This window comes from Mustela nivalis, assembly GCF_964662115.1.
Source record: "Mustela nivalis genome assembly, chromosome: 18".
NCBI lineage: Eukaryota > Metazoa > Chordata > Mammalia > Carnivora > Mustelidae > Mustela > Mustela nivalis.
Genome location: NC_139037.1, coordinates 22,466,034 through 22,492,154, shown reverse-complemented (window position 1 = coordinate 22,492,154; position 26,121 = coordinate 22,466,034). Strand labels below are relative to the sequence as shown.

The window sequence follows — 26,121 nt, the reverse complement described above, 5'->3', positions numbered from 1 at the left end:
GAGCATGACCTCAGCCTGCATTGTGGAGGCCCCCCGTCATCCTGACTCACAGGAGGGTCTTTCTTTCTTTCTGTTTTATTTTTTTTTTTTAAGATTTTGTTTATTCATTTGACAGACAGAGATCACAAGTAGGCAGAGAGGCAGGCAGAGACAGAGAGGAGGAAGCAGGCTCCCCGCTGAGCAGAGAGCCCGATATAGGGCTCAATCCCTGGACCCTGACATGACCTGAGCTGAAGGCAGAGGCTTTAACCCACTGAGCCATCCAGGCACCCCCAGGAGGGTCTTTTAAAGAGTGAGGATGCTCCTAAGTAACTAATGCTCCAGAGCCAGTTCCTAGGGAGAAACTCAGCAATGAAGTGGTTTCAAGCTGGATGTGGAAGGGTGTGCACGGAGATAAAACACCACAGAGCACTGGCAGGCACCTGGATACAGATCTTCCCGACGCTCAGCCTGACTTATAAGCTGACGCAGTCACCTGAAATGTAGTTTGGGCTTCGCTACCACCCAAGAGCCTCAAAGGCTAAGTTACAGTATTTGGGGGAGCATTGTTCTTTAAGGGGAAATACGTATGATTGGAAATGCTTGCGACAATGTCTTCAGGAAATAAGTCTAACTCTGATTTAACAATTGTTTGAGAACTGGCCAGGGTAAAGGAGGGAGAAAGAGCTAATTCATAAAAACAGTCATAGAGACTCAGGAGCATTTTGGCCATTCCAAAATCTTCGGGTTCACTACTGACATTTCTGTGATTCAAAGGAAAAGGAATTGCTCGAATATTACGAAGTCACAGATCGATGTTGAATGCCTGGCTGTTTGCTTTTATCTCTATTACTTAATTTAAAGAAGGAGTTCAAGTTAGTCATCAGGCTCCTATGAATCCAGAACAAGCCCCAATTTAATTACTTTTCCTATTCAGACAAGTATGGAAAGTTCTCCCGGGCATTGCATGTTCGGTTATTTATATTATATAAAATACTATCACACTGGTACTTCCATAAAGAAATAACTAATACACATGGTGAAAAAATATTCACCAATTACACACAGATACACATGCTTGTAGACCCAGAACTGTCTATGGCAGAAAAATGACTTGCCTGAGGGCAGGCTAAAGTTCTAAACGCCCAGGAAATAGGACTTTATGGACTCTGCACTCCATATTCAGTAACTCCTTTAAAAAAAAAAAAGATTAAAGATTTTATTGTTTATTGTTTTTTTTTTTTTAAGATTTTAAATAATCTATACATCTGACATGGGGCTTAAACTCACAACCCCGAGATCAAAAGTTGCTTGTTCCACTGACGGAGCTAGCCAGGCAACCTCTATTCAACAACTCTAAAGTGCAAATGATGGTTTAAATACTTGGCAGCTAGTTACTAAAATGTGATAGGCTATGGTGGGTAAAATTATGGCCTTGGAAATCCCCAACTTGATCCAAGCTCAGAATTTTTTCCAATTTCAATGACATTGTTTTATTAACCCTTCTAGGTCCCAGTTTCTGTATTTACAAAACAAACAAAAAACATAAAGCTGGTCAAGAAGCCCATATTCAAAGTCCACTGGGCCAGGCGTGTCTGGAAATTCAGAAGTTTTCATATTTCGAAACATATGAAGGCACATAAACTGTATGGAAAGTGGCACCATGAGTAGAGTCTGGGTAGCACCCTGTGGTCAAGCACATTAACATTTCCCCCAAGGAGTACATCAACAGTCACAGTAATGAGATGCTTCATGACTATAAACAGCCTCAAGTCAGTTCTGCTACCTGAGTTCGTAACAGGCATACAAAAAAAAAAAAAAAAACTTTCAGAGATGTTTATATTTTAGACATTTGGAAAAAAAAGGTGTGTAGATGTATTACATATTGTTTGTGCGTGCGTGTGTGTGTGTGTGTGTAGAGAGAGAGAGAAAGACATTACCTACATTTATATGCACGGAGATGGGTGGAAAGCTATTGTTAGAATCAAATAAGATTGTGCCCACAAAGTGCTCTTATATTAGTGGCCAATACCTAATACACACTCCACACTGGCCAGAGTGTGAGCCCCTTGAAGGCAGAGATCATGGATTTGTTCACTGATACACTCCCGTGTGCCTAAAAGAATGTAAGACACATAGAAAGGGCTTCATAAATATTGAGTGATTCATCCTATCTCCTCCTCCAGGTTTCTTTTGTCCAAGTAGACGAACTATATAAAATGAGAAAACATAATCTTTGGAGACTCTCAATTCGCTTTGCCAGACAATGAGGCAGAAGCAGAAATGCACTCAGAAGTTCCCAGGAAAACACAAAGAGTTAACCTGGGTCTTAAAGATGAATATTCATTCTCATTCTATTTTCTTCTTAATCACTGCTTTTGGGAAATGAATACTGTTGGGCATGTTTCACTTCTTAATCTGACTTAGGAAAATCAACCATTGGCAGGCTTATAATTGGAATTCTACCTATGATGACCATGTGTTACGCCTATGAACATTTCTGAGGGAAAAACATGTATCGTCTTCCATAAGCAATGGTGTCATTCTGGAAAACACTTATCTACACAAGGAACATTTGTCTAACCTGCCAACAACAACAAAACAAATGGAAATCCACCCGCAGACACAAGGTACGCACGACACTGTCTGAAATTCTGATTGTGTACATTTGATCCCATCTGACAATGAATGAACTAGTTTCCTCTAGCAAATTTTACTGAATTACAGCACAAAGCACTGTGAACCATCCACCAAGAATTTCCCTTTCTCCATCCTCGCTCGGTTAATGACGGAAACAACAAACCCACCACAAAACTGAAACAACTGCAACTAGAGAGACCTGGCCTCAAAACCAAATGAGTAACATCTTAGGAATTGAGATAGTACAAATTCAAACTGAGCAAAAAGTACACCTCTTCCAAACACTTAAGCTAGGGAAAAAGATCGGCGTGCAGACTTCTTGTACAAAATGAGAGAAGCGTATTTGCACGTGCATTCCACAGGGTATTCCTGTACCCCATGGGGTGGAAGCAGTGGGGGAGACCAGCCTTCACCAGAAGAGCAGTCTGTGCACATTTAAAACTGTTATGCTGGGATTATCCATGCTCCTGAGGAAACCGATAGGTAACTAACCATCTGGCCTAAAGAACTACAGCTAAGTGTGCCAACCATCCTGACGAGTCTGATGTTCAGGATCTAAAGAGGAGAAACAGATCCTGAAAGTGGGATCTGAAAAGCTTAGCTTACCCGGCCAACGAGAATCGGTTCAGGTCCAGAAAACTCTTCCAGGACAAACATTTGATTCCAAACCCAGCCTCTCTTGGAGCGGTTCAAAATCCGCTGTTCTTCAGTCAGCCTGTTTAGTTCCAAAGGGGATCCACCCATTAAAACTTGAGACTGATTCATCGGAGCCATGTAAATGCAAGGGGGAAGAGTAATCCATAATATTATTAGTGGAGTCCAGAGATCCAAGAGCATTTCCGCTAGCCGTTCTGGCATGGTCCCACCAGTTAAGCAAATCACCACGAAAATGAGACAATTACTTTTTTTGCCTCCGGTCTGCAGCCATCCAATTCATCATGCAGTGTGGACCATTTACTTACAGCTCTGCCACGTGTTTATAGCACAGGAAACAGACATCGTCTAAGCCGCTCTTCTAAGACGACCATCCATTGGCGTCCCTTTTCCTTGAAACTGCCTGCGGAAACAAAGAAAGAGAGAGCTCAAGGTCCAGGGCAACAGGTCTTCGAACACAATCACCGCCTTTTAAAAGCATCTAAAGGGACCACAGCAGACATTTCCCAAACTCTTGGAGTTTAAGAACGGGGATCTGAGGAGTCAGAAGGAATAGATCCTCTTATTTTTTTTAAGATGTTAGTATTTATTTTGTATCTATTATGTATCTATGTCACTTACCACAAACTACATAAGCAACAGAAGTTTTTTTCCCTTCCTCCCACCCCCCTTCCCTCTCTTCCTTTACTCCTTGTCTCTCACCAACCCTCGCTTTTTTTTTTTTTTTTTTTAAATAATGCAAGTTGGGGCATGTGCAACATAGTACATAGAAGAGACTGCATGCTCCTTCCTTTCTTCCTTCCTCCCTTCTTCCCTCTCTCTCTCTCTGCTGATTTAAAGGTTAGTTCTCGTTCATTTTATGCTGAGCTGTATGAAGAAACTAGCCTCTAATGGGCAATTTTTTTTTTTTTTAATTTACACATGAGAATGGGAAAGGAAATTTCCCATTTTTACAGTCTTAGCTGCCACAGGGCATCAGAAGGGACGGTCCAGTTCAGGGTGCAGACTGCAATTCTCTGCCAGGATGCTAATAATGAGTGAATAAAATTAGAATGTTCCCAGAGAGAAATTCTGTAATGTCCGGCATGTATGCTGTAATCAGGACGGTGTCAGGGCTCCCATTCTAAATGTACAGTTGGACAGGAGATTTAAATTATGAAAAGCTCCTTTGGGAATGAAATATGGTAAAAATACAATTTTCAATTGAGGGGATTCTGAAAGGGATGGGCAAAAAATTCCCCATTACCTTGGGTGTCAAATACATTTTTTTGCTTACCTTCAGCGTGGCGAAATGTGTTTCTTCCCTCTCAAAAAAAAATTATTTTTAAAGAAATAATGTTCACTGCAGATCCCGGAGAGAAGCCTTGCTGAATTAGATTAAATGGGAAAATAATTCCTCAAGACACCATCGGGATCGGTTTGGCTCAGGGAATTCGTAATGGGGTACGGAACCTTTCACCCCGAGGTCCCTGGTTCCATTCTGGCTCAGAATGGGAAAGCGAGAAAGTCATTAACAGTGGCTGGGCCAGTGAGTGGCCTTCGCGAAGCCAGCTGAAATGGCAGACTCGCATTCTGCTGCAAACACAGGCTGTATCTGATGGAACAAGATGGCCAGAGGAATCACCGGCTGGTCACCTTTTGCTGGGCCCAGCTCCCACTCCAGGACTGTTTAGCTCAAGGAGCCCCACCCTGATGAGTGCCTAGGGGAACCAGTGCAGACAGCACTTGTTTTGTAGACTGAAGAGAAGAAAAGCTTTCCATAGGAAACCAGCTCAGGGAAAACAAGAGCCCAAGAACAATGTCTTCTACTTCCCTGGAACTACAGCACACCAAGGGAAGACCAGCTTTCCTGGAAAGCAGATTTCCACCAAGACCGCCTCTCTGTGCCAGCGTTGAGAGCAGACCTTTGCAGGCTTCAGATTTAAAACAAAATGTCAAAGTTCTCAATAAAACTACCTCCAAGTATTAGTATCTTTCTGAATTGCCAAACCGTTTATTTATTTAACCAGCATCTACCGCACGGGCATCGGTTACCCTGCCCTCTCCTAGACATGCGCCTGGGGTACTGCTGGGGAGCACCGTTGTAGGCTCCTGACTCCGCGGGGAAGGCAGAGAAGCCTGGGTTTGAACTCTAGCTCCCCCCACTTGTCATGGCGGATGGAATACTCAAGTTCTATGAGCTTCAGTCTTCTCTACTGCAAAAGGGCAGTAATAATTCCTCCAGGCAGGAGAGTGAGTCAGAATCAACCGTCTTACAAAGCAGCAGGAACCCACGGAAAGCCCTCACTGAACTGGGGTTCCTGTGACTGTTTGTTAAGGGAGGCCATGAAGGTGCTATTGATGTGGTCCCTGACCCTGGGAGACTTTGGTAAAAAAAAAAAAAAAAAAAAAAAGTCAAATGAAAGAGCAGAGGGTTCAGCTGTGTGACTTCTACAGGAGGAGTGACACAGGGCACTCAAAACCTTCCAGAAGGTGAGAGGTGGGAGGGTATCGGTGGGGCTGGGGAGGAAGGGGAGACTGATCCTGTCCACGTAGCCTCAGTCTATACATTTCTCAAGAAAAAGGGCACAGAGTCTCTCCAAATTCACCTTCTGCATGAAGGCCATCCCTGAATGCTCAAAAGCCACGCATGCCCTTCTCTCGGACCAAGGGCTACAAAGACGAGAAGCCTAAGCGGTTTGTGAGTTTCCTCCAGCATCAGCCTGCCTGGGGACTGAGTTGTAGTTAAAGAACTGCACTTACCAGTTTCATTTCTGGGGGACAACCACCAACAATAACAGCAACAACTATAATAATACCTAACTGGTTTATTTTGAGGGTGAAAAGAGGTAATCTTGTTAAAGCAATTAGGAAAGGCTAGAATGTACAGTTATTTTTAAATTGTGCCAAATACTGTGAAAGTATATTCAGGCATCTGCTCTGTTGTTAATGATTCTGGGATAAGAAAACCTAATCCCATTTTAAACATATAATAGACACTTCCTTGATAGAAGCCACCAAAGGGGCACCCAGGACAGAATGTGACATGAACCTACCAGAATCAGGTGAAAAGTCATAAAAGCCCAATTATATAAATAATTGTATACAATAGCTTTGTTAGTTAGAAAGGATGTATTAATAAAGGAATATATGCATAGCCAAAAATAGTACCCATTAACACAATATCTTACAGTTAGATAAAGCTTACTGTGCCTCACACTGTTTTGTTCAAAACTGAGGCACGGAAGTATTAAAGGACTTGCCCTCCCCCCCCGCAAAAAAACCCACCTCCAGGAAGGAGCAGACCATTACTTGACCCTAGGTAATCTAACTTTAAAATTCTCTTTCTTTATTAAAAAAAAAATTAAAAATTATTTTTAAAAATTCTCTTTCTTAACATAACCCCTTCTCTCATTATATAAGTATTTGATGCGTGTATAATGACTGTCAGGGACTAGAGAGGGTCAAACAGGCCAATGCTCTTCTCTTCAGGAAACGAAGAGGCTAATGGGTACAGACTAAGAAACAGAAACAATATTTACTGAAATACAGCCTGAGAAGGGTTAGGAAAATACACAGTGATAGGTATGCCACTCATCTTGGCAGCATTAAAGAAGGCTTCCTGGAGGAAGAGGCATCTGAATGTTGAGGAAGAATGACCCAACTGGGGAGCAGGTAGGTGTGAAAGGGTATTTAGGTCAAGCAATGAACAAGATGTAAGACCACCAATTAATCCAGGACCTCAGCATTACTTGCTACATCTTCTAAGCATCTGCTCACTACCCACCGAATGCGTAACTACTCATGGTTTCCAGAGTACCTGTCAATTAGGGTACCCTCTTTTCTGCCAGTTCGTTATGACAAGAAGAGCATGTTTGATTTCTCTAAGACATGGGGGAAGAGAAATATGTAACCATCCCATGGACAGGGTAGGGGAGACAAATGAGTGATAATCTAATCCAACTCTACATTTTTCAGAGAAAGTAGAAATAATTTGGTCAGTGTACTGCAGACGGTGACAGAACTCTGGGAAGAAGTTATCCCTACTCTATGGAAACCTTTCTTCATCCATACTGATCATTTCCACCACCCTCCCCAACAAAGAATTTCTAGTGCCCTCCAATACCCACCCCCCAGACTTTGCCATTTTTTTTTTAATATAAAGATTATTTATTTATTTCTTTGATAGAGAGAGATCACAACTAGGCAGAGAGGCAGGCCGTGGGGGTGGGGGGTAAGCAGACTCCCCGCTGTGCAGAGAGAGACCAACAACCCAACAACCGAGGCTGGGCTCAATCCCAGGACCTGAGCCGAAGACAGAGGCTTAACCCACTGAGCCACCCCGGTGCCCCCAGACTTTGCCGAATTCTTAAGTCACTTGTACTATTACTTGAATTTTATTGAAACAGCCCTAGTTATTTTTTTAGTATCTATTTTAAAATGGAAAACCAATATTGTTTGTTAGAAAAAGATGACATGAACCTACCAGAATCAGGTGGTAGGTTCAGTGTTCACTGAACCACAGTGTTCACTGTTGAACACTTAGGAAGTGTTTGGATAATATTAAATCGTCAACTCACACACATACATATGTAGGTCTATAGCAAATCACCAGGAAAGACTATATATATGTGTGTGTGTGTGTGTATAGGTATGTATACATACATACCTATACACACACACACACACACACATATAGTTGTGTATAAATATACACATACATGTATGTATATATTCATTATATACATTATATGAATGCATATTCATATACACACACATTATATGAATACACACAGCTATGCATGTTTCTATACCTCCTCTTCAAAATAACCATAATGTAAATATTATTACTTTATTATCGTCATTCCCATTTTAGGGATACACAAACTAAAGCACAGAGAGATTATTATTTTAAATAATGTTTTATTTGCACTTAACTAAATACTATCAAAGCCCGAGGTCATTTCTCTGTTAAAAGGGAAGGCCAGCAACAGTTAGACACAAGGGTATGCTGTTAAATATTTAAGTGGCTCTCAGAAAGAAAAAAAAGAATCCTTGATTTTCCATTTCCATAATGTAAATACTTCCTTCAATTTTAAGCTCTCACTGTGGCCACTAACAAGTTCTGGCAGTTCCTGAAACTTTAACAATCAGCTCCGGTAACCCTCATAAGAGTCCCTCTTCCTTGGCTCCCCACCGCCCCTGGGGTGCTTCTGAAACCATAATATGCATACAAATCACTTGGTGATTTGCTAAAACACAGACTATGACCCAGTAAATGCAGGGTGAGGCAGGTGACTTTGTATTGCTAATCCTGTCTCCTGTGAGGGCAGATACTGTGGGTTTGAGAACCACGGTTTGAGAAGCCTGGGGTTTGAGCAAATAAGATCACTTCCCAACTCTGACCTTTACCTTAAAATAACAAAGGATTTACTGGTGTGGTACCAAGTCATTTCCTCCACGCCCAAGCACTGCTGACCATCCCTGGGACAGAGGAGGACCCTTGCCCTGGTGGTGTGAATGAGTAAAAAGGATTTTGCATGATGTCATAACACCCCCAGCACACACACCCCTGTACAAACATTTTTTTTTTTTTTTAAGATTTTACTTATTTATTTGACAGACAGAAATCACAAGTAGGCGGGGGGGGGGGGGGCAGGCAGAGATAGAGAGAGAGAGAGAGGAGGAAGCAGGCTCCCCGCTGAGCAGAGAGTCTGATGCGGGGCTCCATCCCAGGACCTTGGGATCATGACCTGAGCCGGAGGCAGAGGCTTTAACCCACTGAACCACCCAGGCGCCCCTCCCCTGTACAAACTCTATGCATATAGATTGGTGAAACTGTCTCACTAACTGGACTGTTCCCACACACATACACGCTATCAGGGAGTGGTGAGACTTGGCCTTCATGTCAGCAAAGGATGCCTTGGAGAGTCCCCCTGGAGAAAAACGAGATTCTGCTGTGCCAGTTAGAACCATACTATTCATACTGCTTGCACTGCGCCATAGGCAAAGCTTACGTCCTCTTTGGTGATCAGAAAATAGCTTTATAGGAATTCCTGAGATGCAACCAAATGTTATGTCCCTGTTATCAGAATTAATAAACATTGTGAACAGTAACTACATACATAAACTGCTTAACTCTACGCAAGGAAGAAGAAATTGAGCAAGGTTGTAAAGCTTGGGTAAAAAAAAAATCAATTTATTTTTAGATTTTCCAACCACAGTATGTATGTCTGGCCAAGCAATCCACTTCATTATAATGTTGCTGCATTGATTTACACCCAGATAGTGAGATGAAGAGATTTTACAGCCTCTCTGGAATTCTTACAAGTAAAAAAGTCTTTAGACTTTTCCCCCTAAGAAAATACCTTCTCTTGGGTAAGAGACTTGCAATCTGCCTTTTCATTCATACACGCACTTTAGAGATAGTTCTAATTACAGCCTGGATCTTACTCTGCTGACCCCAACATTTTTTTTAAGGTGAACTAGCTCAGTGCTCAGATATGTTAAGTTATTATGCAAAAAAATACATCGCACCATCGATTTTGTAAATAACGTAGATTAAAGTTCCAAATGGTAAGCCACACGCTGATAGGTGAAGTCAAAAATAAAAATGGGCTTTTACAGACACTTTAGGATTCAATCCAGCAGATTATTGTGGTTGACAGGAAATTATGCTTTTATTATCCACTGAGCTTAGCGGCCACAATATTTCACAGAAGCAAAAATGACACACAGGACCAGAGAGTTTCTATTAAAAATGTTTCTGACCTTGAATTTAGAACCATTAGAAGGCTGCTTCAAAACAGGTAAATGCACACTGAATTCAAAGTGGTGTTTCAGAAACACAGACGGCTACCCGATTCAGTGTGTGGCCCAGGCAATTCAAGCCAAGCTCTGGATGATGAGAACAGAACAGGCAGGGATATATTTGGGTTTTAGAGAGGGATGAGTCTTGCATGTGTCCAAATACAATTCAAGAGAATTCTCTTTTCTAAAGCCTTCAGAATTCCCTGAGCAGATTCCCTTGGCAGACAGAGTAGGATTCTAGATTTGTTGTTTATCTGTATTCATCTCCCCATCAGCCACAGCCCTCTAGTCATTTTCCCTTGGTATCATACCATATCCTTAATCCCAATATTTATCTATCCAAAAGCATATATCATTTGCTTATTTTGCCACCCAGAATACCCGCCAAATTAATTCTACTCTGTTACTGACACGCTACTCTTCCTCTTTAAAGTTTCACAATTATTGGTTACCCTTGCAAAATAAATGCTGTCTCCTTTTCAAAGGGTCAGAACTTGTTCTCAACTTAGAAGCTGATCTATTTGTTATAAAAATTTCAGCTTGGGATGACCAGGTCTGTGACTAAAACAAGGTCACGATAAAGCCACTTTTCTAGCATTATAGACCCCGGCCTTAATTCATAAAAACTTTCTTGAAATCATGAAGTTAAGTTGTTGAAGATAGGATTCTTTTCTGTCAGACTCTCTTAAGGCAGAACTGGATTGAGATCGTCTCAAAAGATGAACAGAAGTCCCATGATTGTTGATTAAAGTCCCTTGTTGGTTGAAGACACACTAATGCCACGAAGTGATTTTTCAGGACCAATCTAAATCCCTTCTTCTCCATTTGAAAGACACATCCTTTGCTGCCTTTAAATCATCTGTTCAAAACTTAACAGTCAAAGACCTAAGGAGTGAAAACAATGGGCTTGCCCTTTGTTGGAAGAGGGCATCATGAGGATGTGACCACCAATGGATCAGAGAGCTGGCCCTGGGGTTCAAAGTCTTCTTATCTACTCCCCTGTCCTTGGAACTAAATGCTACCCACTGTTCCCTCCCTGGAGTCACTTCAAGAACTCAGCATTGAGGACATAAGGTATTGTTGAGACCACCTGGACTGAACACATGACTAAACCCCATGGAGATCGCTATATAATATCTTAAGATTCGGGGCACCTGGGTGGCTCAGTTGGTTAAGCATCTGCCTTCAGTCAGGTCATGACCCCAGGTTCTGGAATCAAGCCCCATGTCCGGCTCCCTGCTCAAGAGGGTGTCTGCTTCTCCCTCTCCCTCTGCCTCTCTCCCAGTTTGTGCTTTTCTCTCTCTCTTCCTGTCAAATGAACAAATAAAATCTTTAAAAAATAAATAAAATCTTATGAATCTAGCAGGGAGCTCCACTCATCTTGCAACAACCTGAGAGAAAGCCTCATATGTGAGTTCCCTTGCGTATTAGAACTGCCACCTACCAGTCGGGACTGTTCTGCTTTCTTTGGTCACTCCTTGCCCTTTGTGTACAGAGGCCAGTTTCAGAGTTAATTCTGGGCACACCCAAGGTTGTGAACCAAAATGCTTTAAATCACAGTAACCAACAGAAATGAACCTTACCCTTGTCAATTAGTAAGAGAGCTGAACAGTGGTTGAAAACATTGAGTGTGGAGTCAAAAGTAGTTTGAATCCCTGTTTTTTGTTTTTTTGTTTTTAAGATTTTATTTATTCGACAGAGACAGCAAGAGGGGGAATACAAAATACAAGCAGGGGGAGAAGCAGAGGGAGAGGGAGAAGCAAGCTTACTGCTAAGCAGGGAGCCCAATGTGGGGCTCGATCCCAGGACCCTGAGATCATGACTTGAGCGGAAGGCAGATCCTTAACGACTTAGCCACCCAGGCGCCCCTGAATCACTGTCCTTTAATTTATAAGATATGGGGAAATGGATCTCAATTGCGGCTGATGAGGGAACTGATGCTCTGGGTTTCATACTCTCTAACTTGAGGGACTGTGGAAAAACTAAAGCATATAAAGCTCTATCAATGTCCAGTAATAGCCACCATTTATTGAATACTCCATGTGCTTTACAAAGACTCGATTTATTTAAATACTTCATTTCAATTTTTTGCTGTGAATATCACTGGGGGAAATCCCAGCATTCTATTGAGACAAGCAAATAAAAGAATTTCCCATTCTTCTTTAAAGAGAGAGAGAGAGAGAGAGAAAGGAACCATGTTGGATATGAATTAAACATTTTACAAATAGTTTCTCCTACCCACAGCTAACACACAATTAGTTACTTCATAGATCTATTAAGCTTCTAAAGGGCAGTATTTTTATCCCTTTCCCAAGAGCCAACCATGTCTGCTCTTTCCATTGAACACAGGGCATTGTCTTTCACTATTTTCTGCTGAGAGGACAACACACAAGCATTAAACATTCACATGGAACCTATTCACTTGATAAATACTCAGTGAAAAACACAGGCTGCTACATCGTATTGTGTAATTCCACTACGACCTAATTTTAACCACTCCATGGCAAACATTTCAGTGGCCAGGTACTTTTACAAAAAAAAAAAAAAAAAAAAAAAATTCTGTTGCATTTCATAATCATCTACCTTCTTAGGAGAATGGCCCAAGTGGGGAGTCCCTACTAACTCAAAGGTGAGGCCAAAATGATTTCTGAACACTATTCAGAAATTTGCTGAGTGAAGATAATGCTGAGCAGAGACTAGGTTCAGATAGTGTCTTCTCCCAAAAGTATTCAACAAATGTTTTCCATTTATTTTAGTAAATGTTGGCATGACTAATGATGGCTAAAAATCAAAAGCTCTCCCTTCGCTTACATAATGGGGAAATGGTTAAAATCAGTTATATCACATAACCAAGACTATAGACTCTGTAATACTGAACCTGAAATGCAGCCAAGTATCCCAGCATAATAAGTCAAGATTCTGTCAATTAGATTATACCGTGTGGGAACCACCCTTATGAGCGCACCTTACGGTCATCCTTCCATGTTTAAAAGACTTTATAGCTTAAAAACCACCCACTGACACTATTACCATGAACTATGGACACAGATGATGGAATGGATACCAGCAATCATTTGACAAAAATAATACTGAGATATAATGTAGAATGCTTAGGTCCTGAAATTAATCAAAGTGCTTATATGGATTCTAAGTGTACTACCTTCAGTATACTCTCCTACATAGTATACTAGGTATATCATCTTCACCCACTACATTTTAGTGAAATTCAAAAGTAAGACAAACACAAATATGTGTTACCATTCTAACCAAAATAGGTACAAATTAATGTTTTCATATTTTTGAGCATCCCCAATATGAAGAAGGAAATACTTGAACAGAGAAAATTAAATTGTTTGTCAAGCTGAAATAGCCATAGAGAAATAAGGAGGAGAATGTGTGCTTGTAATCTTTATATGAAATTCTGGAGATGAATTTGCATGCGTAAGAAAAGAATTCCCTTATGACATTTCTACCACTGCTTCACCTACTTATGTTATTTGTGTCACATCAGGAATCAAATAATCATATTTTATACATTAATCCATGTAAAAAGAAGCATGAAAAATGTTACATTATAACATGTAATAAAATATGGATGTGCTATAACATTTTCATTTAATGACATCTATAGAATAAGATTCCACGTACTATCCCTTTGCAATATATTCAACATGCTTAAAATATGAATAAATACATCCACAGAAAGACCTTACCACAGATAATAGATTATTTTCGTCTGTGTACATGTGAGTGCCAGAAGTCCTGCTGATAACTCGGCAGAGAGGAGTACAGAATTGTCTTCTAAGATGTTCTGACTTGCAGTTCACATGAGGTTAACATGAACTGTTCCACTGAAATATAAAATATACTAAAGAGCAGCAAAAGAGGAGGGAGAGAAGGAGCAAAGAAAGAAAGGTCCTTCCCTCGGTTATTTTCTACGTACGGACACGGAAGAACACATGTGACACTTCCATAATTTAGAGTATTCTCTCCAATAAAACCCAACTTGCATCCCGCACAGTTTAATAGCATTCTTGATGTAAGTCTGGTCTTGAAGGCATTCTCCTTTGTACAAAGCTGAATTACGCTTTTATGTTCCCATAGCATTTAACAAGTGACTTCAAGGGAGGAAAAATATGCTTTGCAGAACATGAAAAACTTGATTTAAAAAAAGAGAAAAGTTCTATCTAAAGATCAACTTGGGACAAAATCGAGGCAGACAGTCACCATACCAGACTTTGGATATTATCCCACCCCCGCCTTTAGTGAAAATCTCCTAGTAAAGGGAGAGGGGGCAGTCTTTGCTAACTGTCGACGCGTTAAATAAATGTATACTTAGCACTAACTCTGGGCTTAGCCTCAACTAACCATCATTTTAGCATGTCTTTGGCAGAGAGGGTAGGGGAGTTTGAAGGTTCTCAACCCAAGGGTTATTCTTTTATGATGCTTTCCAAAGAGATATAGAAAACCACATCTATATATTTCTACATAGCAACAGAACTTAAAAAATAACAAGACTTCTAAAAGCAAGAAGGTGGAGGATATTTATGATAAGGAAGAGCCTATGCCATTTAAAACTCAGGAAATAAAAGCTCAGGACACAACAGAGAAAGGAAACAGTATTGGTCCTATTGCTTTGCCATGACGTGGTGTGGGAGATTTAGCTAGAGGCAGCACATGGGAGAAGCAACTGAATGGCATCCCTTGAACTTATTTCTTTTCTGACCTTTTGAAGTTGCCAGGTTCAACTAATTTTCTCCTCATGGTTATATCTGAAGCCGGTTCCAGAGGCAAGAACCAACAGTTCAGCAGAAATATACTGCTCATCGCAACTTTCTATGGGAATTAAGTGAGAAAAGACTAATAGCTCTTTGGTTAATTAAGGCCCACCAATTCGGAAGACAACCTTGTTCCATCACAATATTGTTCTATTTCACAAATATAAAATTATGGGATTCTGGTGAAAAAAATTCCAGCACCGCATTTTTTTTTTTTTTTAAGACACTGGTCAATGTACAAATTTAAGAAGCCAGGAGGGGAAAATCAAATAACCCAGGGCAGACGAAAGGGCAAATGGATCATGATAAAACTCTCAGACTCGACTCATTAAATGAGTGAGTTGTCTAGGTACGTTTTGAAGTTTTGTAGAAGTAAATGTCCTGTATCTATGTGTTCATATCTGTGGGTGAGTGTGGACCACACAAAATACAGAGCAATGAAGACCAGCCGTGGTTTAATTCTGACACTGTGGGTGTTGTATAATACACCAAAGTTAGGAGTCTCTTCCTAAACTGAAAAGCAAAATTAGTCCATGTCAGCTGTGAACGCAACAGTGCTGAAAACAAAACAAAACCAAAAAAAAAAAAAAAATTGTGCCTTTTTTTTCTGTTTCTCTGAATAACTTTGTAAGCAATATCAAATGACTGAAGCCACCATCAGCAGCATCACTGAGCACAACATTTTCAAAAGAAAGTCTTGAGACTTTCAACTACATCCATAATTAAAAGGCTACTCTGATTATGCCCATTCCTTGATTTGTCAAACACAAAACGTTGCTGATGGACCAGAAAAATGTGATGCGGAATATAAACCGAATGTCATTTTATCCCTGAAAATTGCTTCAGGTTCTGCATGGAAAATTTGCTCAGATTGGGATGCTGATGAATCCGGAGGTGGGCCACCTTGAGTAGGAGAAGGAAGGATTTTTTTTTTTTCTTAAAGCATTAATTTACTTATGAGGTTTTCTGAACAGTTGGTGAAGTATCGATTCCAACTTTTCTCTACACGAGCATTCCTTTCTCCTCACCAATGAACAAGGAGAGGAACCAGGAGAGCAAAACCCTAAAGTACAAATTCTTGAATAGAATCCTTATACCCTCATTCTTTGGAGTTTCCCTGCTTTGCTCCAAAATCCGACATTCCCTGCTAGCCAGGAGTATCAGACCTTAAATTTGTGCACAGTTTACAAGGAAATGTTGTGTCATGAGTACACTCAAACAACAGCCTTTACAAATGTTGCCTCATGTGCTCTGTTCCGTCCTGCTGAGTATGTTTTATGGGTTGTTTATTTTTACACTGAGCATACCACCATTGGCTAAAGTGTGCCCAGTACTGATCTAAGGGGTTGCATTAGATGAATTGTCTGGATGGAGTTCTCCATGATGCCCCAATAAAGTTACTTTCCTGTTAAAGACCTCCTTTCCTTTAGAGCTGATATATGTAAAGCAAGCAAATGGAGCTGCTATTCTAGAGAGGGCTGCTGTAAAATTGTTTGGCAAAACTCGTAATGCCTTCAAGAACTCAAAAAATGCATCCTAGGCACCAAAATGGCAGTAGGGGGGAAAAAACGGTAAGAGGCTTGCATAGAGAGATTTACCCAAATGAAATCTTGAGAGTTTGGGGAGACTGTGGATTATAAAGCAGAAGTGATTTATAATAGTAATAATAATTGCAAATACAAGATCCAGGTTGCCGGAGAGAAAGAGTAAAAGTTTAAATGACAGCATTACAGCACAGATTTCAGAGAACATTAGCCAGTGTCTCTAAAATATATGGTCCATTTGTGATGGTCACAGGATACCCTGACACTCATTTGGCTGGGGGGGGGGGGATGGAATGAAGAAGATGAACTACACTGGGCAGCCCTCAATAAAGCAATCCCTGGAGTTGCTGGAGAAGCTCTTCTCTGTTTTCAGAGAAAACAGAGTCTAAGCGCTCTTCAGAGTCCAGGGGGGAAAAAAAAAAAAAAAATATATATATATATATATATATATATATATATATATATATATATACCAAAGGTGGTTTAAAATCATGCAACAGCTCCAGCATGAAGTGACCATGTAATGGGGATCTTCAAATCTGCTAAAGCAGAATTCTAGATTATTATTATGAGTATTATTATTTAATAAGAGGGATAGATCTAGAATTTCTTTCAGCCACAGAGCTCAAGGAAGTGGAAAACATGTCTGGACAGGATGATTATGGAGAACTCCCTTTGAGAGGGGGGGGAAATGTAGCCCTTAAAGAACATCCTTCAAAGGTATCAGGCCTCTCGGTAAAATTCTCTCCCTCTCTGTGTTACACATCACACACACACACACACACGCGCGCGCGCGCGCGCGCGCGCACCCCAGATAAAAACGCCTGCAAAACTGGACACAGCTGATGAAAGGCAACAGCAGGGCAGAAATTTCAGTTGTGTTGAGCCTGAAAGAGCTCATTTTGCATGCAGTGAGGTACAGCGGCGAGGCTGAATGGATGGAAAATCCCACTCTCGAATCTTACATAAATATCTCTTTCCCACATATAGTTTTCCAGTTGAAAAGCTCCCATAATGAAGCCGGAGGTGACAGCCCCGGGAGGGTCGTTAACCATTGAGATGGCCGTCAGGAGCACTGTGAAGAGGACAGGCGCTTCACAACGGCCCCAACCCGACCCCGGGTCCCTCCTCTCGGCTCGGCGACCGCACCCGACCCGAGAGGGCAGAGCTCCCGCATACCTTCTCCGAAGCCCCCGCCTCCCCGCCGTCCGCCCGCAAACAGCGTGAAGCCAGGTGAAAGCAAGCAGCCGGCTGATCTGATTAGCAGCTCGGGCGCGCTAAGGGATGGTCGGATCGTGCCTCTTAAAGAGGAAACTCTTGTGGAATCTTCAGGAAGGGGCGGTAAAGTTGCAAGGACGGACCTTTTCTTCCTCGCGCTGGCTTGGTTAGAAGCTCTGTTCTTGAACTGGACCTGAAGTGAGCAGCTGCCAGCCTGGGTTTCCATTACGGGCTAATGTTGCGCGTTTGCAACAATAAACAATTAATGCTGTTTGATTCCTTGCATTGAGCAACCCAAGCAAACAGCTGCCATCTCCGCTCGCGGAGGCGAACGGCTACCCCTCCACGAGCCGCCGCCTCAGGGCCTGCGGGGAAGGGTCCACGAGAACAAAACTTTAAGGCTTTTACCAGATTGGGTGGGAAACGCTTTGGTCTTGGAGACACGGGAAGCGGAGGAAAAACTGTGGGGACCTGTTGGCATCCGCGTTGGCGGCGGCAGGTTTCCGCCGTCTCCCCGCCTCGCTTGGAACCTGGCAGAAGGGGAGTGGGTCCCTTACGAACCTGTTACGCGCTGGCAGAAGCCGGGCGAGAGCCCTCTCCGCCGGCAGGGAGCGCGGCCCGCCCCCCGAGTGCCCGCAGAGAGGGAGCGCGGAGACGCCAGACGGCGCAGCTGCCCGCTCGGCCGGCGCCGGCAGAGAGGGTCCGGAGTCCCCGGCTCAGGGCGCCTCGGTGAGGGCTGCCTCGCGGGCTCGCAAAGGACACCGCCTGTGGGGTCCTGCCTGGGTTCGGGCCAGCGTCTCGGCGACTGCAGGGCCGCGGAGCGGCTCGAGAGCCGGCAAGTTTGCAGCGGGCACCACGCCTCGCCAGCTGGAGCAGCCACTTGTGGGAAAGCCTCGCGCTGGGGCTCGCGCGGCTGGGTCGCGCCGCCCGCAGCCCCCAGGCGGGGGTCGCCCTCCCTGTCCTCGGGGATCGGGAGATACACACCAAGGCAGCCAAGGGGCAACCAGGCCCCTTCGCCTCCTTTCCTCTCGGGCTCGCACCCTCCTCGGGACCAGCGGCGGGTGTTTCCCATTCACCGCACGGACCCCGCAGTGAAGGCGCGCGGCTGCAGCGTCGCCTGCCTGCCTGGCGAGGCGGCGAAATCGCCAGGCGACCGCAGAGAGGGAGACCCGCTGGAAAACTAAAGAGGCACAGCCTGCTTGCTACTCCCTAGCATCTCCGGTCAGGAGCAGTTTGCCAAATCATCAGGCAGAGCCCGGAGGTGGCCCCGTCAGCTGTGCATATCAAGAAAGAAGACGCAGCTCACCCCCACGCCTGGGCTTGGAACCCGCGTCCACCATGGAGGCGGGAGGCGGGAGGGGGGAGGCGGGGGGGGGCGGGTTAGAGACTCGCGAGGTGTCCGAAGGGGTAGGGGGATTCTTAAAGGAAACGGTCCTTTCTGGGTCCTCGGCGCTTGGAGGAAAACGAGGGGCAGGGGGAAACCACTTACTCTTGAGGGTCTCCGCGCTGGCGAATGCCAAGCCTCCTGGCTCACAAACGGCTGCAGGGGCTCGGGGTCGACTCCCGAGAGCGGCGAGCACCGAGCGGTTCCCGCGCGCTGGGCAGACGCCTCCGGATTCCGTTCATGCCTCTCGGAGCTGCGGGGCTCGGTGTGGGGACGCGGGTCGGGCGCGCTGGGCTCCGGCTGTCCGCAGCCCGAAGTGCAGCGAGCGGGTGCGTGCGCGGGACCGTCTGTGCACAGACCGGCGACGGCGGAGGAGCTTCGAGGAAGCAAGGAGATTCCGAATAAATCCACTAATTGTGGGCTGAGCGCTCCAGCGTGCGAGCCCGCCTGCCTGCCAAATGTAACTGTGAAGTGATGTGGAAAAGTGAGCCGGGTGCCTCCCCTGACGGATCTCATTGGGCAGAGCGCAGAGGCAGGTCTACCACTTGGAAATTCATGTAAGCAGTCCCCCCCCCTCCCCGCCCCCTCCCTGCCTTCCCCCCTCGGCTGCCGCGCGCTCGCTCGCGCTTCCCCGCTCCAAGTGGGCGCCCAACTTTTCGCTCCTGGCTCCCGAGCACGCCCCGCGCGTCTCCGCCGCCGGAGCCCCGGCTGAAGATGCGCCCTTCCGTGCGGTGCGCGCAGCCCGCGGAGGGCCGAGCTCGGGGAGAAGAGAGCTGGCAGCGGATCAGAGGCGCGCGGAGGAGGAACCCGCCAGCTGCCTCTCCCGAGTCTCACCTGAGCCCTGGGGCTAGCGTTGCCTGGAAAAGCGTCTCAGTGACCCACAACCGTTTTCCGTGGGCGGCAGAGGACGCGGCGGGGCCAAGGGGTGCGCGCGGGCGGCTTACCTCGTATTTCCAAGAGCCTCTTGCGGACAGAGTGGGGTGCTTGGCGGACCGCTGCCTACTACTCAGAGGCTACGGCTCAGAGGTGGCGTGCCGTGCCGTGGTCTTGTGGGTGGAGCGCATTGCTGGCACCCCCTGGCTTCCACTCCTTCAGGGAAATGGGACTGGGGAGGGCACAGGGGCAGCCAGGAAGGGCGCGCAGTAAGCAGGCATGAAAAGAACAGCAGAACTTGCTTGGGAAATAAAGGGAGCGATTGCTAGGTCTTCTCAGTGTGCCCCGGCCTCCAGATCTGCTCGCAGGCACCATTTTTTTTTTTTTTTTTTCAGTTCCTCTGCCACCACTAAGAGGTGCCCTGTCTGTGGTCTGTGGCCCCTTCAAGCCCTCTGATGGACTCCACACAGGTCTTGAGAAACGGCTATCCTGGGTAGAACCAGTACAGGAAGGAGGGATCATAAATGAGGAGCTCCTGGTTTGTTTTCGCCTCACCTGTAAAGGCTAACACATAGCAATATTCAGCCAGGATGAACTTCCTTTGATAAAATTAGTGAAAAACAAGAGGAACTAATCCTTTTTTGGTTTTGTTTAGTTTAACTGTCCTCCACAGGCTACCGTGATTTAGTCCGTGCCCTGTGCACCTGAGGTGAGCTCTGGGGAATGGTTTAACTATGTGCGGACAGAGCCGAAACAGAGGGGGAAAGGGTGCAGAGAACCAGAAGCAACGTCTGTAGAGCTTGTACTGTCTGGCTCAAATTAATGAGACAGAGTGAACAGAATGAGAAAATAGGCACAATATGCTTATAATGTTTTATGCAGATTTGACATTTTTGTGTGTGTGTATGTTGCATCTAACATCCCATTGTGAAATGCTTAAAAGAATATTGACTATAAGTCTCATGTCTGTTTCACATTCTATAGGCAAAAAAAACTTTGTGAATTATTTCAGAGAGGGAGAGGTGAAGACAACCAGGAGGTATCCCCCCCCCACACACACACACACACACAGCAGGAAGCAACTCTTCATTCTCAGATTGTGTCTGCTTGTAGAGTATTCAGGAGTTGGCTAATTCTATCTTGGAAAAAGGAAAAAAGGAACAGCAGTCAAACCTCAATCATATCATAACTGCTGGTAGACCAGGAAATCCCAAGGGGAAAAAAGAAATAGATCATATTTTGGGTTGTGCTTAAGTCATTCATTTGCAGTTTGCACAAATGTCCATGCCTTTCCTTGGGGAACTTTCTTAAATTTATGAGAACTAAAAAAGTTTTGTGTTACTGAAGACTGGAAACCGTCACAACTAACAAACTCAACTCAAAAGAAAGCCAGAATGGTAGACCTAGACAGTATCCCCAAATCTCATTTTCTTAAAGGAAAATATTTTTTATATATTTATATATATATATTTTATTTTTTTAAACAGCAGCAACTATTTTGACAAGGTGAAGACAGACAAAATTCAGTGGTTTTAGGTACCCAGGGTTTACATGAGTTTATTTTGACTCACCTTATCTGCACGTATTCCCAGAGCAGTTCCATACATTGTCTTCATTGGATTTTTGCAACTAGAATTCAAGGTAGCCCGCTCTATGTGTGCTAATCTCTGCTCAAAGCACTGCAGTAGGAATTTCCTAATAATTTTCTCCTAATTCTTAGGAGAGGTCTGGGTGATTAAGCAGTGTGAAAGAGGATTAGGATAATGTTAAAAAGCCCTATAAGGATATTTCTAAAATAATCAGGGATGCTGAAAGACAAGGAATTTGCCTCCTTAACAATTCCACCCACACTTAATAGGATGCAGTGTAATGTCACAATGGTGAGAGCCTAACTCCTTAAGAAAGTGTTTTCTTTTCAACATCCTCTCCAGGGTTACAGCCTTCCAGCAGGAAGAGGACTGTGCTACACAGGCTTTTTAGAATGGCGACTGAAATTGCTTGTGCTGTGGAGCATTGCGGGGGAGTAAGGGTGAGGAGTTATCTGATAGGGCAGGAGTGTAATCAGGGAAGGAGTTGGGGCTGGGGGGAGCGATGGTGTGTGTGTGGGGGGGAGGATGGCATTCAGAATAACCTTGGCTGACTGAGGCTCAGAGTGGGATAAGGCAGGATGTCTCCAGCCTGGATTTCAGTGACAGGCAGACAAGGACTCTACTGCAGTTGAATGACGTGGAGAGAAACTCAGTGTTTCTTTTTCACCACGGTAGACCTTGGGTTATAATTGTGACTAAAGCAGACAGTAAACCAAGTGACTGGCTAGTTGGAGAGTGAAGAATCGGCTGGCTTATAGGAAGCAGACCCTGGCAAGAGGTGGGAAAAATAAGGAGACTCCACCTTCTCTCCTTGGAGCAGAAAATGGTAGAATGGAACATACCTATTCTTTGCTACATTAAGATGCAAACCTTTGTTCTTCTATTTTTTCAGTACATAATTAATTGAAATAGGGGGTATAGCTCAGGGGTAGAGCATTTGACTGCATAATTAACTGAAATAAACTAAAAAAAACACACAAAAATAGGTGTTTACCATGGAATAATGGTGAGAACGTGTAGGTTTCTTGGCTTCCTTTTAAATTTAGATTAATTAATGAATTTGTGGGCTTCCTCCTCCTGGGAGGGTTGAGAAGTGTAAATTCCATGAGTGAAAATATTTCACAATGTAATTCCTGCCTGGGGTATTTTAAAATAAAAATTTAAATGAAAGAAATATGAAGAAGGCCAAAACAGAAATGTAATACCAATTGATATATTTTCCAGGAATGCAGAGTCCTTCTCCCCAATTTCATGTTACAAAATCCCAATGAAGAAATCTGAAAACCACCCTGCCTTCTTTGGGGGGGGGGGGCAGGGGAGGGCAGGGGTTGTAAGAAGTAATGTAGCAAATGTGGCATCAGGCAAAAGAAACATTGAAATCTTAATTTGAATTCTGATATTGGAGAGTAAATCACATGAATGACAAAAATTAAGAAGGCAGTTTTAAGAAGTTTGTAAATGTTTGAGTACATGTAGGAAAGTTTTTCTTCAAGAGTTTGTTTTAAATCAGCCTCTTTACTAAAATCATGAAAAGATGTGATTAGTGCTCAAATTAAGTGAATGTGAGCAATGACAGTGGTGCTCACACTGATCTCGGGACCAGACACTGCCTCCCCATCTTCAGAGGCTTGTTAGAAATGCAAATTCTCATACCCTGAATCTGGGTGGGGCTCAGCAATCTGGGTTTTAACAAACGCTCCAGGGGATTCTGTTGCTTGCTATATTTTGAGAACCACTGCCTTAGGCTTTTCCTTTCTCAGGTGATATATATATATATATATATATTTTTTTTTTTTTTTTTTTTTTTGAGAGAGAGAGAGAGAGAAGAATAAATATAAAGTGGTGTATTTTATGAATACTTACTGTTTTTGTCTTGGAATATTCTAAGACAGAATACTATCTTAAAAATAAAGTAAAAAAAAAAAGAAAGAAAATTGCATGCACACTAAATCATGTGATTCCTTCACCACTATTTATTACAGGATCTGAAAAACTAGACTGATTTCTTTAGAAGTGTTGATGGATTCTTGGCGTCAAATCATCACTGAGCTTGGTATTCAGACGTGTGATGCTCTGTGTTTCTTGACTCCTGGATTTAGCTGTCCCTGAAATTAGGCCTGGATCTCTTAATATTGACTGCAATTACTAATCATGAGCTTGCCATTATATTTTCCGTAAATGGAGGTGTAAACACTTTCTGAAAACCACATCTGTGCTGAAAGCATTTTGGAGAAGTTGTTCAAAATGGCCTTATCTCCCATCTTCCCAGGTGCTAGAAAAGAGATAAGCTCCAATCCAGCTTCTGCACAGAAACACAAGGTGGAGGGGGCAGTAGATAGATTTGAGGCGACTGGAACAAAGCTATAAAAATACGCCAGCCCGGGTTTTGTAGATGATACACTTAGCATTTTTGGTTTGTTTTTGTTGTGTTGTCTTTTCATTTTTGTTTTCTGAAACTGAGCAACCACTAGATTAAGATTCCAGACCCCTCTGTGAAAGTGGGAGCCATGGGGTAACAGCTGTTTGGTTTATCAGACAGTACTCTCTATTACATATAATACTTAAATTTAATTGATCTTAAGACTGGTTTAGATTACCGTCCTTTGCAATTTGCACCTTTAGGCTCATATCTCCTGACCCCTGTATAGGTGGCAGAGTATGGGGTGAGGGTAGGGGGTGCTGGGAGCCCATCATATCTCTTCTTACGCCTCAAATGGATTTGATAGTTCTGATGAGCTGTGATCAAGTTGGGTATTAGAAGAATGTCACAAATACATTTGACAAATGCTCCAAGAAGTTGAAACGAAACTACATGACCAAGAATATGAACAGAATTTCTTGATGAGTCTGAGCTGCATAGTCCTACCTAAGGATTTTTTTGTTGTCGGTGTTCGTTCGTTTATCAGAAACAGCCTGCCGTGGAGAAAACAGGAAGCCCTGCTTTTAGGCTGTCGGCTTCGGCTTGCAAAGGCAACTGGTCCTGTTAGAGCAGTGTCGAGACTTTTTTCCTTCTACCTCAAGTGCCCTCTAGCGTGCAGTATCTGCGCAGGTTGCTATGTCCAAAGAGGTGGAAAGAAGAAAGAAAAAGAAATATTCTGCCAATTGCTTTCCTAATTCCTGCATTGCTCTGCTTTCCCTTTTCCCCTTCCTCCAAGGGGTCATTTCCACCAAAGTGTTTGGCAAAACAAAAAAGGTGCTGTTGCTTTTGCATGAAAAACAAATCACTCATTTACTAAACTGGGAAACAAATGCTAATCCTTTCTCAGGGGTCTCTTTGGAACATTCATCATAATTTTCCAGAAGTTTCATACACTGTAGTAATCAGGCAAATAAAAGAAGGTAAGTTGCTCCCTAGGAAGAAATTCCGTTTTGTTCCTAACTCACTGCAGCCCAGTTCTGAGATATGTGATGCAAATTGATTAACCTCTCCATGGGTTTTCACTGTCTGTCTCCATAAAAGTGCATAATACTTCTTTCTTGCCTCAGGGGGGTGGTATGAGGCCTAATTGAGGTTTATAAAACAATATCAGCTTCTCAGATACAATATGATATCCAGTTGAACCCGCCTTTTATCTCACATCTACTAACAGGGTTTCAAATTCTCTTTGGTCGTCCGGAGGGAAACTGTGATCAGGATCTGTATTTTCATAAACATGTCGTTAAAACAACTCTATTGTAAATAGTGGCTTGGCTCCAGAGACTTGGAATGGTAGGAAATGGGAAAGAATATTTGGAGAAGAAAAATGTACTTGCTTTTGCAAACATGACTGTGTGTGAATAAATACAGCTAAATGGTAAGGCGAAATTCCTACAAGACATACATTTGGGCATATCTCCCTAAATTTTGAAATAAGCTAACAATAACAGAAGGTAATTTTACTCACCCAAACGCCACCCACTAAACACTTAGTCTTGGAGAGAGAAGCAGGTACCTGTAAACAAACATGCATTGGCATCTGTTCAGATGGTAGAACATCTAAACACCTGTTAGGTAACTCAGAGATTTATTTACTAATAGTATGATTATTATGCAGCACTGTGTTTTACCAATCCCCTAATAGCTATGATATTTTAGAGGGTAAGAGCAAGGTGAGCTAACATTATAACACATTCCATTTGTTTCTTTACATATGGTGTCTCTTTTATTAAGGCACTGTGAATGAAAAGGGCATTGTTGATATCCTTTAAAGAGTCTCAGAGAAGTTAAGTATTTTGCTCAAGGTCACACAGCTAACAAGTTAAACAGTACAATTTCAACCCAGGGTTTTCAAAATTATAGCTTAGTACTATCTCTCGGTATTAAAATACTAATAAGTGACTAAAACTATTTTTAAATAATGTACCACCTCATTATGGAAGGGACGCACACTGTAATATAAAATAAACTTAACATTATGCACTCCCAAACCAATCAGAACCTTTAATTGCATGTGGTTTTGTAAATATAGATCTCAGATTCCATGGTTAACCAACTGAATCTGGCTTTCCAATAAGGATGTGTTTTTTTGATGGGTTTTTTTGTTTTGTTTGTTTTTTGGGATTGTTTTGTTTTGTTTTTGTTTTTTTAGTTTATTTAAGTAATCTCTGCACTTAAAGTGGGGTTTGAGCTCATGAACCTGAGATCAAGAGTCACATGCTTTTCTGCCTAAGCCAGCCAGGAACCCTGAGAATGT

The 26,121-nt window shown here is 43.1% G+C and overlaps 1 protein-coding gene and 1 long non-coding RNA gene across 9 annotated transcripts in view; both read right to left on the bottom strand.

Annotated features, from left to right (window-relative positions):
- Positions 1-20,819, bottom strand: part of CDH8 (cadherin 8) — a 376,484-nt gene extending 355,665 nt beyond the window's left edge. For 2 of the 8 annotated variants that reach the window (XM_082712374.1, XM_082712380.1), the window contains exons 1-2: positions 19,092-19,919; positions 3,226-3,676 (exon numbers count right to left, since the gene is read on the bottom strand). In XM_082712374.1, coding sequence (XP_082568500.1) covers positions 3,226-3,477 — 252 coding nt within the window. In that variant the 5' untranslated portion in view covers positions 3,478-3,676; positions 19,092-19,919. The other 6 variants (XM_082712375.1, XM_082712379.1, XM_082712381.1 and 3 more) reach the window with 6 other exon arrangements.
- Positions 20,820-24,423: 3,604 nt separating this feature from the next.
- The window catches only part of LOC309853866, a 354,063-nt gene continuing 352,365 nt past the window's right edge, over positions 24,424-26,121 (bottom strand). Inside the window, exons 5-6 of the long non-coding RNA XR_014306015.1 lie at positions 25,333-25,380; positions 24,424-24,501 (exon numbers count right to left, since the gene is read on the bottom strand). This is a non-coding gene — a long non-coding RNA (uncharacterized lncRNA). The remainder of the gene's footprint in view (positions 24,502-25,332; positions 25,381-26,121) is intronic.